Source organism: Balaenoptera ricei, chromosome 11 (assembly GCF_028023285.1).
Source record: "Balaenoptera ricei isolate mBalRic1 chromosome 11, mBalRic1.hap2, whole genome shotgun sequence".
NCBI lineage: Eukaryota > Metazoa > Chordata > Mammalia > Artiodactyla > Balaenopteridae > Balaenoptera > Balaenoptera ricei.
Window position 1 is genome coordinate 43284997 of NC_082649.1, and position 12478 is coordinate 43297474.

Genomic DNA, 12478 nt, shown 5'->3' on the forward strand with positions numbered 1-12478 from the left:
TTATATTAAATTATCCTTAATGTAATTCAGATGGGAAAAAAAATCTCCAAATGAAAAACAACTTCTTCAGTGAGAATGTTAAGCCTTTATCATGGATCTTTCTTGCAGAAGCCCTTATACATGGGGCAAAGTAGAGCAATTGGATTTTAAAATACAACTTCTGTCCCTGCACCCGCTTACTCTTTTCATGATTGGTCTTGAAACTCCTCTGTTTATTTGAAAAGGCCAAAGAAGGTGATATAAAGAACTATTTTTTCAATTAATTTGCCCAATACTGATACACACTGGGAGGTGAGATTATATTTTGCCAATTATAAATGTTTAGGAATTTACAGGAAATTACAATACATTGTTTTTCCATATGTATGAACTCCAGAAAGTAGTGAAAAAAAGTAATTGCTTACAAGAAATTTTATCTACTTTTTAAAAGCAAAACTCCACAATAGACATATTTAAGTGCTAAGGAATATTCACAAAGTATGACTATATATTAGGTCACAAAGGCAAATGTAATACATTCTGTGTGTAGAAACTACACAGACCATATTCTTTTACATTTTACAGTATAACCAGAAACTTATAACAAAACTAAAAACTAAATAATCAACTCTTTTAAAAATTACTCTTTTAAATACTTAATGGTTGAAGTAATAAACCAGAATAAGAAATTGCAGTATATCGAGAAAATAAGGATAATGAAACAGCTACACAGCAAAACATTTCAAACATAAAACAAAATTCCTATAATATAAAATATTTTGCCATATTTAATTTTTTCAAATAATTTAGATAGTAAGTATACCAAAGTATTTTTATAATATTTTAATTTTTAATTAAATATCCTTCAGTTCATCATTTTTGCAAAATTTCACAACTACTTTTTTGTATGAAATAACTTTTATGAGGAGACAAATCATGCAACTTAAACTTTGTAAAACATATATTTAAGAAAGACTAAATGCCACCTGTCAACCTCATAGATGACAACCAGTACTGCCAATGCTTACACCTAGATGACATCTTATATATAAAACCCTTAATTGCATTAAAGGAACATATTTGTTCTTCTGGATTCAGAATTATATGCTCAAAAAATTTGTAGTATTTTATTAAATATAAATTTTAATATATTAATTAATTTTTACCATTATATTTAAAAGCTGATTCCTTTAAGATGATTTAAAATACATGATTATTGAAAATAATGTGATTTATGGATTTAAGCAGAGTAACATGAAAGCAAATAAGCACAGGACAAATGACATGTACTCAGAGGGTTTTGATGCGTGTTTGATGGTGACGTATTCAAGACAGGGAAAAAAATAATTATATGTGATAAATAGGAAGATTAATATTCTTGGTTCCACTAAGTAGATATGTTCTTACTGTGAAAGTTTCAAATATGAAATTATTGTACACTATCCAGATTTTATTCAAAGCTAATACAGCAAGAATGATATATGTAGTCAGAAAAGTTATGAATGGATATGGTTCTAATGGATTATCTCGACCATTAAATAAACTCATGTTTTGCTTTAAATTAGCTCATGCTGCCAGAGAACCTCAGAGCATTTTGTTAACTCTAATTAGTCTGTCTAGAAATATTGAGAAAGAATACAGTACCTCCCATCCTGTAGGAAAACTCTCTTGAAAAGTCAAGAGACTATTCTGAAATCACTTTGTGGGAGTCAATGGCCAAATGCTAGTCTCAAAACCACATTCTGCTTCAGAAATTATTGCTAATAAATCTCTCAAGGAGTTCTTACTGCAAATCATCACCCAGTGAAATAAAATTAGTAATGAAGGAAGAGTCATCCAGGTAATCCTAAACTTAACCTCTGTCTTTCATCACAAAAGGAAAATAATTCACAAGTTTTCTCTACGTTTTCTTCCACACTCTCTGTTGGGATGTTTGAATGTACAAACTTAGTTTTCAACTATGTTTAGAAGCATCTAGAAGGCATTTTGCTTTATGTCAATCTTTCGTTAGGTGAGGCAACACTACATGTTAGTGTGAAATAATATTATTCAGAGACTAATTCCATTTCCTGACTCTTTCTAGGAGGCGCTATAGAACATTCCAGGCAAAGTGCTGGCAGCGTGTGATAAGAAAGTGCCATGAGGATGAGACCTGCATCAGCACCTTAAGCAAGCAAGACCTCACTTGCTCCGGAAGTAATGACTGCAAAGCAGCTTACATTGGTACCCTTGGGACAGTCCTTCAAGTGCAGTGCACATGTAGGACCACTACCCAAAGTGAAGAATCCTTGTGCAAGATTTTCCAGCATATGCTTCATAGAAAATCATGTTTCAGTAAGTTACCCAATTATATATATATACATATATATATACACACACACATATATAATATATTTCTTGTTTTTGTCTATACAACACAAAGTAGTAATCCAGCACAGAAAATTTGGTCACAAAGTCAACTCTATGTTTTTAATTTTAAAATTTATTTTCTGATTATGTTTTGCACATTTGCTATTTTACTCTTTTATCTGCAAATGATACATGTTGTTAATTTATATGGTTGATCACTCCTAGGTGTCACATTGATTTCAAAATCAACAGCCTAAAAGGTTTATCCTGCCAGTTAACTGAATGTAACAGATATCTATTGCAAGTAACAAACCAACCCAAATCTTGGTGGCTTGAAAGAATTATTTATTTGTTCACAATTCTTCTCACTGGCCTTAGCTCAGTTGGGTGGTTCTTCTGATGGTCTTGTTTGGGGTCTCTCATGAAGGTACAATCATCTGGTGGTGAGACCGTGGCCAGTCTGTTCAGGTGTTGTTTAGCAAGGACTATTGTCTGGGATGGCGTGGTTCTCTTCCACATGACCTCTGCAGCAGTAGACCCTGGATCTTTCATGGTGATGGCAGCATCCTTAGCAGCTAATCCCCAGTGAACAAGTACTTGTCAAGCATCTGCTTCTGCTATATTTGCTAGTGCCCCACTGGACAAAGCAAGTCACATGGTCAAGCTCACAGTCACGGTGAGAAGGATGTGTATATCCAAAGCTGGATTCATCAGGGGGTAGTTAACAATCTACTATACAGCTGTCCCAACCTAAGTAAAACATATTTACCCTTGGATTTAGTTATCTCCCCTTGGTCTTTAATATGTTTGCTGATCTACCTGCATGAGGGAATGGAAAACACATTTTCTAAAGTTATTATGTACAGTATTTTAGGGATAAGAAAACAGATTTAGGAATTTAAATAATTTGTCTACAGTCTCAAAGGGAACAAGTGGTTGAGAGGGATTTGGCTATAAGTCTTCTAGGAAAAAGCCTAACGATGTGATCACACACTAATTCAAGACCTCTCCATCATCTACCTTCAAGGTTAATCCATGCAACTATGTGAGTCCCAAAACATCCCTGGCTCCTAAGCCCCTAGGTGTAACCACCAAACCACAAGCACCATTTCCAGGAGGGAATAATAGACATTTACCATTTCATTGCAAAAAATCTTTATATTTATACAAATTTTGACAGATACAGATCTGTATATATCTTTATATATATCTATCTAACTATAAACAGATATACACATTTTTTAAATTTTGTTCTATTTTTCTTTAAAGATACTAAAGCGATAACACATTAGCCAATATGATCAAAATTGTGATTTGTTATGTATTAGGTAATAAACATACGACTCAGAGTGTATGGTTTGATTCCAACAGAGCTCTCTGTGGAATTTCTATAATTATCACTACAGACATATTTCAACTGAAATCATGATACAAAGAGGAAAATTGCATGATATATGTTGAGTCATATTTTCTAAATAATCTTCCTCTCTGATTAATACTAGGTGGCTAATTCTGTTGGAAATAAAGGTACTTATAATGAATGGCTCATAATATTACAAAAGGAAATACCAAATAAAGTAACTTAAACCAACAACAATATATACAATTACACTATCATGATTATTTATAAGTGGTTTTTCCATATTAAATGGTGTCCAGAAAAAAAAATGTAGTTTCTACAAGTTAGTGGTAACCAATTCCTTGGGCATAAATTCCCTGAGAATGCCAGTGCAAGCAACCTAATTCTACTTCCAAACCGGGTTTTCTCCCATGTGTTTTTAATAATTCTTATGTTTTGCTTTCATTGTATTTGGCTACCTGTATAGAGCAAAAATACATATATATTCATGAAGAAACAGTAGAAATGGACACAAAAATCCATAAACATTGACATACTCTATAATGTTTTAGAAAAATAAAAATTCAAAATGATTTCACTTTTCTTCACTCACTTCGGAAGACTAAACATGATGAGGTTTTCTCCTCAAACATTACTTACAAAAAGTAGGAATTTTAAGTGATATGTTTATAGAATTAAAGGAACCTTAAAGGCCTTCTGTCAGGGTTCTGAGTACTTGAATTAATAGGAAAAGTTTCAGACAAAAACACAAATTAAATCCTTAGCCTGGCTAGTTCTAACAAACCCTCATCCCCTGCCCCATATACTTGGGAAGTGGCACATGGAGATTTTTGAATGAATTCTAACCACTGCCTCTGACTTTTCACATCAGCCCAGCATGCTCACACTTTATCAAAATACACCCGTATCTAACACATCATTGTTAATCAACTATATTCCAATATAAAATAAAAATTTAAAAAATGTTAGTACATTTTATCAACCTCTCAAAAAAATCAGCTCTCATTACATCTGGTTTCCAAAGCCCTTCTCCTTCTGCTTGTTTTACCTGAAAGGGACAGAACTGAATAGACCAGAGAGGACAGTTGGAGAAAATTTTCCATTTGTCACTTTTGTTTGGCTTCAAGTCATTGTTTTTCAAACTCACTTGACCTCAGACCACAGTAAGCAATGCATTTGACATTAGATTTTTACGTGCTGTGTCTTCTGTTTTTTAAAAAGTATTATTCTATTCCATTATATTTTTTCAATGCTGACTACCTACTAAATTGACTTCATGACTCAGTAATGTGCTGCTCTCGGAAGTTTGAAGAACACTTGCTTGAAACAAATCTGGAAATCATCTACCTTGATGTATCCAAGCCAGAGTTTTATAATAATTATAAAAAATGAGAGAGTTGCTAGAATGAGTGCTTATCTGGGGTCACACTTCTCATCTAACCTTAATCATTCCATGAGCTGGACAATATTATTTCTTCAGTTTCACACGGGAGATAAAGGCAGCTGAGAGGTGAGCTGGGTCACTCGGCTTCCATGTCCAGGATGCAGTGGATGCAGGAGTCCAGCCCTGGCTGATTGACTGCAGCCCACGGTGTTCTCCTGCCTGTAACACTATGAGGACAACAAGCTTGTGTTGGTTCAGGATGCTCCACAGCCTTCTCAGGCAGAACCTCTTCGTTCTCGTCTCAGATCTGAGCTTTGAAAACATGTTGAAGAGCGTGCCTCGGTTCCAGTCTGCAGGACCACATTTGGGCACTGAGCATCCTGAAGGCACTGGGTATTTGGCCACCAACTTGCACTCACCTGCACACCTCTGCATCCACAGACTCACTTCTCTCTGGCATCTTGCAGCCCAGAGCAAATTGTTGGCAGTTAGAGCTGAGAGAGGCATGAGAGAAAAGGAAGAGAAAAAAATTGGTTAAGACAAAGAGGACCACAGAAATGGAAAGAATTAAGAGATTGCTGCTGCCTTTCCCTGCTACACTGAAAAATTCAATCTACAGATGTGTGTGTACCGCATGCTGACAGGAATATTCTCTTTTCTCCTGGTGCAAAGTTGCCTTTTTATGCCAACTGTAGACAAATCTCTTAAAGAGGTTTGGAAATAAACCCATTCTGCCCCTGAAGGCTCAGCTTCTTTTTGAAGAATTATTTTAAAAAAGAATAAATACATAAAAAGAGACTACCTATTTATATTAAATCCTATAGGGAACAGAAAATATTATAATTGGGATACAAGCTTAAACAAAATTTACAGAATATAGAAACAAAAATAAGTTAACTTCTTTCCCCAATCTCATTCTCTAGAGAGAGCCAACGTTTACAAGATTGGTGTACATTCTTTCTCTTTTTTTTTTTTTTTTGCTTGTAAAATATACGTACCTTATACATTTTGTACACACTCAAACAGTGCCTCCCTCTCCCTGACACACACACACACACACACACAGATATTTTTTAATGGAATCAAACTATACATCCTGCTCTACAGCTCCCTTTTTAATTTAAAAATATATGATTGACCCATTTGCAAGTTTGTACACATATGATGGCTTTATTCTTTTTAAAGGCTGAATAGTAACCTATATTTAGAGGACCAGCCTCTTCCCAATGTGTGTCTCTTTCTCATGACGGACTTCATAGCCCTCTCCACTCAGCTGGAAAGAGGGTAAGACAGAATGCAGAATGCAACATAGTCACAGAGGAGTATTTTATGGTTTGGTAGTGGAAGCCGTGCACGTCACCTACACCCACGTCCTGCTGACCATGACTCAACCACATGGCCACAGCTGTCTGCAAGAAAGCTGGGAAACTGTAGTACAGCTTTGAACCAGAAGAAAAGGCAACTATGGTTATTAATTGACAAGTAAGACTCTGCCACAATTCACCCAATATCTATTTCACTCTTCTGTCTACAAAGAGAATGTGCTTACCCTTTCCCCAAGGGAGATGACCCAATGTTTCCCAAATGTTCATCCAGCGACAGTCACTAGCTCAAAGACCTGGATCTTGGGTGATGTGCAATCCAGATGATGTAGCACCATGGAGTGGACAGGCAGCCCATGAACTAGAAAGAGAAGTTATTCCCTACCATCCCTCCAACACAAATAACACACACACACACACACACGCATGCACGCATGTTATAGGTATATTAACAGGAACAGCATAACATCAATAAAGCCGCCCATTCAAAATAAGGCAAAAAGGGAGAGTTATAGCACCCAGTAATGAAATCCTGCCTGGTAGATATTTGAAGCCTCTCTGACAGATATCTGGGAAGAACCACCCTTAAGGCTCCCATCTTGCCCTCTGGAAGCTTTTTCCTTATCCACCATCCTCCACAGCTGTATCTACAGTAGGCTGGGGGAGAGGATGCCCTCCTTAGGGAACAGGAACTCTCCTAGACCATATCCTGCTCACGAGATTTGAGAGATTGTGAGTTGCTTTAACATTTAGCAGTCACAGACTCTTTGCAAGCCAACCGGTGGCTTCCTTGGCAACATAATCTCTTAAAAATGTGTTAGGTTTCTAATATATTTGCTTTCAGTCAGTTCCATGTGCCAGTATCCACAATAAAAAAAGTGTTTTCTTGACTTAGTTCCCAAGTGTGCCTTGTTGCCCTGCTTCCTCACCCCCATACCTCTCTCTCTAATGCGATGATTTAAGTTAATCTAAACAATGGACTTGAGTGAAAATGTATTCCCTTTAATCTGATTTTTGCTGCTTAGCTGAGTCAATTTGTCTAACTCAGAAATACTGGGACTTTTATGACTGAACAATCTTGTTCAGTCGTATCTCTTACTATTTGGGACCTAAGACAGTCAGCTTTCATGTCATAGGGTCCTCATTTTAATCTCTCTGATCTCTGCTTGAAAACCAGCCAGTTTCTACCTGAGCTCATATCTTTATTGTAAAACTCTGTACAATGCAGTCAAGAGGAATCAACTCACACTATCACTCCAGCTCTTTCAAGTGTTCCTGTTCCCTTTGGGACCTTCCAAGGTGCTTTGAGAAATGCATCTCAGAACTGTCTTCATGGCAGAAGGACAGGAAAGACATCCTTTGGATTCTGTGTCCCATTTCTCAGGGGTGGCCCCATGAACCTTGATTCCCTGGAAATTGTGTATAGTACATACATAAATATTGAGTGGAGCCTAATGTCCATTTCATGCTGCAGGGACAGAAAAGCACTGAGGAGGGAAGAAGGAGGTGTCCAGGGCCAGATCCAAGGGGAAGCACCATCAGGTTGCATCTGCACAAAGATGGACTAGGCATTGGAGGAAGTATTTGATGGTAAGGAGCAAAGGCAGATCCATACCCAGAATAGGTATAAATTCCAGCAGGAATGCATCACTGCCTTCTTCAGGGTGGAAGGGTTATGGTATCATCAGTCTGCCACCCACCTGCCAAACTGTGGGCTCCATACAGGTCTCTGCTGTTGCTGTGCTGTTTGGCATTCAGCACTGGCAGAACTTTGATGGGCCGGCCTGAGGGAGACGGAGTCCAGTCTGTGGGGCCATGCATGGCTGCCATCCTTGCCACCACATGCTCAGTGCACAGCCATTACGTGGCTGAAGAGGGCGTGGTTGGCCTCCTCTGGGCAGGTCACTAGTTGACCTGGTTGTTGAGGGCCTACTCCATGGTGCATACTATCTGATCTGCCCACTTTGTGCTACTACCACAGGACCTTCCATACACCTCTTCCCTTCATTCCCTTGTCTACAGTCTTTCAAGGATGCTCTTTCCATCTCTCTGATCAAGCAATCTACCACTGCCCACCAGTCTTAACTTCTATCCATGTCTGTCTCTGCAAAGCGGGCAATCAAGAGCACTGCTCATGCTCTCCCTTGGGGAGGATGTCCCCTTACCACTGGTCTCTCAGGCCACATCTAGGTGGGTCTGTGGTGTGACAGCTGTCCAATTAGTTAACAATGATATCCTGTACTCATCTTTCTGGGAACCAATGACTTAATGAATCTCTTAATACCCAGCAACATGTTAGGAACTATATTTTAAATGGCAAATGAGCTCCTCCTACAGATGGTGGAGTCTTGCTCTAGAATCCAAGGGGTCTGTGCTGTACCTCTATTAGGGCTTGCCAGAGATGCCGTATGCATCCAGAGAGCTTGAATGAGATTAAGTGTATAAACTGCCTGTTACATAGTAGATATTCTATACATTTTAATCACCCTGACTTTAGATACCACCGTTTTTTGGCACTGGATTCAGGACTGGACTATTGGGTTTCTTTTTCTGATGTTTAACAAAGACTATACCCATGTTTAGGAGTTTCTATATTAACGTTTCACTAAAGACAGCTGGTTCCCCAACTCTGTTAGGAACAATCTTTTCATTATTATTGAAGAGCCTGATGATCACAAAGACAACCGCAAAGTACTGAGAAGATGGACATGGAATTCTTGGCCCTCAAACCTATTCATCCTTCAGAAATATCTAAAGGTTTGTTTAAAATATAGATATTTGACCCTAACCTCAATTATTCTAATTCAGTAGGCCTGAGGTAGAGCTCAGAAATCTGTATTAAAACAAACAAAAAAAAATCACCCAGGTGTTTCTGATTTTCAACCAAGTTTGGGAACCACTGCTCTAATCCACATGTGGGAAAAACCCAGTCAGTGGCCGGAGAACCCAGAACCTCTTTTAGCTCACACCTCTCAGGGAATGAGAAACTCCTGTGCACAGAAAGGCAAGACTAATACCATGTAGCTCTTAAGTTGGCCTGCTTCACCCCAGTGCCTAAAAACACAGTTGGCACGCATTAGCTACTCAATAAACAGTGAGTGGATGGATGGATGGGGATGGATGGATGAATGAATCAATGAATCAACTCTATCTCTGTGGCAGCACTGCCTTCTGAATACCATTGTTCTTTTCCCCCCTTATTAGACCTCTCTTCATAATATAGCTTTCCTATTAAGAGCCTCACTCATTTGTGTTTCCACTTAAGCTGGAATTTTCAATTCAAATATTTGAGCAAAAGAATCAGGAATTAATAAGACTGGGTTGCTACTGCCCACTTTAATAAAAACATTTCAGGCTCCTTATATTTTCCAATACTTTTCCTCTTCACAGTTCTACTTTCAAAAAGTCTGAATAGTGGGAAACTCTTTTACAGTTGATTCTTGTGTGGTGTCAGCACTGAAATAGGCAATTGGTTCTAACACATTTTTGTTCTTAAATGTGTGTTATCCCCTTAATGAACTCTAGGATACAGGTAGCCCTGTCCGTTAGTAACAAGGATGAAAAAAGACAGTCTCCAATAGATTTACAAAACTACCTGGCTTTTGTGAAATATTCATATAAAAACTCCTAAACATGTATATAGCCTTTTGAGAAACTTGGGAAAAGAACCCTCAGATTAGTAAGTATTTCTACAACTTTATTTCTTCCTGTAGCCACACTTCTCACCCATCTGTCTATTGAGGCCTCGTCTTAGATATCAACATTGCCAGTAAGACTGTCTTACTTATCTTATTTGTCTCCGTTCAATGGATAGATTATTTATTTCGCTGTTTCATCTTGCCTTACAATATTTCATCTGTCTATTCCCAGTGAAGGTCTTGATCTAAAAGTAACATTCCATTAATGAGCATTCTTATAGAAGGTCCTTTAAACACACCCATTTAGGCACAGAAGTGCTTAATACATAGTTTTGTATATTTTTCCTAAGCTGCATAACATTTTACACTTATTTTCAGGAAAATAATTTAAAGACTGTGCAAAGTGGATTAATAGAGGCTCAAACTCACTTTTGTCAATTCTTGTTTTAATTTTTATTGTCATCTGGTCACTGGCTGTTTGAGAAAGTAAGGTTATAGACTATAAATAAAACAGTGAGCGAAGTGAATTGTGAAAGACATTTCCATTGCAAAAATCTCTCTCTCTCTCTCTCTCTCCCTCTCTCTCTCTCTCACTCTCTCCCCCTCATATGCTCACACATATGCACACAGACACGCAACACACACACACACACACACACACACACACACACACACACAACACCTTCTCTTATAGCCAATTCATATAGGTTGGTATTCCAGGAGCTTTATGTTAAGTTTTGGCTTTAAATAAATCACTTCATCTAGCCAAAACCACTGACTTTTTCTTGGTTCCTACACAAAACTCTAATTCAAGTCCAGTTTCCTTCAAATTCAGTCCAGGTGCTAAAAAAATCTCTTGGTTTTCCAAGGAACATTCAACATAATTTCTCTACTCTGTATTCATATTTATAACATAGCCTCTAAATTGTCCAGTATTTTGTATTTTGGGGATTAAAGTGGCTCCATGGTGAATTTGTAGTCCATCCAATTCGTAGACACTCACTTATAAATGTATGTTTTTCCTCTTAAAAATTATTCCTTTAGGAACCTGTTTTTCATTATTTGCAAACTCTTCAGAACGCTTTAGAGAACAGGCATGTGTGTTATGAGTTAGCAACATAAAGAATAATAAAAACAAATAAACCATTTCTTTAGAATGACTTAAGTTACCACCCAATGTAAAAAAATCAGATCCATGGTAAACTCTGTAACTTTAGGCTTTTATGCTACTTAGAATTCTGGATATTTCTTTGGCTCTGGGCCTCAGCGGTAAATCAGTGTATTAAACCTTTATTAACTTTCAAACCTAAAATACACACAGAGCTTTTTTCACCTCCCTTCTTCCTTGGCCCCAGCCTTGATTTTTTGGTTAAAAACCATGATCAACAACAATGCCTCTAATAATCAGATGTCATGTTTGGAAGTGTTAATAGACCTTATTCTAGAGCCTAGTCTTAGAGAGGCAATATGGCACCAGCATGCTGGGTTTGGATAATTTCTCCATCATTTACAGGATAAGTAACTGTGAACAAGTTACTCACTTTTGGCCTCAATTTCTTGTCTGTGATATGGAAAATCAATGCTAACCCAGAATGTTGGTGCAAAGATTATATCAGTTAATTCATGTAGAGAAATATCCATAACAATAGTAAAATTCAGTAAATATAAACTCTTACTATAGACTTTGAGGGATTTGGAAAATCACACAAATCAATTTTTGCATAACCATTATGATGTCACACAGATGGTGTGGGAAACAGACTAATTTCCAGAAGTTCTAAGGTGTCATATTTTCTCAGAATAAGTGACTTCTTAAATATATGTTTGAACGGTTTTAGGTCAGATGATGAAGTTGGACATTTGATATTAAACTTTAATGTGTATAAGAATCACATAGTTTCTAGTTAAAATGCAGATTCTGATTCAGTTGTTCTGGGTGAAGGCCTGAGATTGGCATTTCTAACAAGCTGCCAGGAGATGTTAATGCTGCTGGTCCAGGGATCACACTCTGAGTAGCATGAACCTAGACAATCTCTCAAAGACCTTTAAGGAAAAAAAAAAAAGTCTAATTTAATAACTATCAAATAACTTACATATCTCGTAACCTGTCTGCTACTAAGAAACATATCAACCTAATCAGCCTGGTGTATTGTGTCAATCTAGTAATCAGTAGGCATCATGGTGTCATGAAAGATTCTAAGCAGATGTCCTTATCCTTCCTAGTACTTTTATTGAGATAGTGGCTTAGAGCAGTGGTTCTCAAACTTTAACTGCAAGAGAATCACCTACAGTGCTTGTTAAACACATTGTTGGGTTCCCATCCCAGAGTTTCTGATTAAGTAGTTCTGAGATGAAATTAGGGCATCAGATGTTGCAGATACAGCTTGTCTGGGTACCATACGTCAAGAATGTCAACCAAGAAATGCTGAACACTGTAAGTAACAAA

General features: G+C 37.4%; 1 protein-coding gene across 1 annotated transcript in view; it reads left to right on the forward strand.

Annotated features, from left to right (window-relative positions):
- Window positions 1-12478, forward strand: part of GFRAL (GDNF family receptor alpha like) — a 59853-nt gene that overhangs the window by 22845 nt on the left and 24530 nt on the right. Inside the window, 1 exon segment of the mRNA XM_059937539.1 lies at window positions 2063-2313. Coding sequence (XP_059793522.1) covers window positions 2063-2313 — 251 coding nt within the window.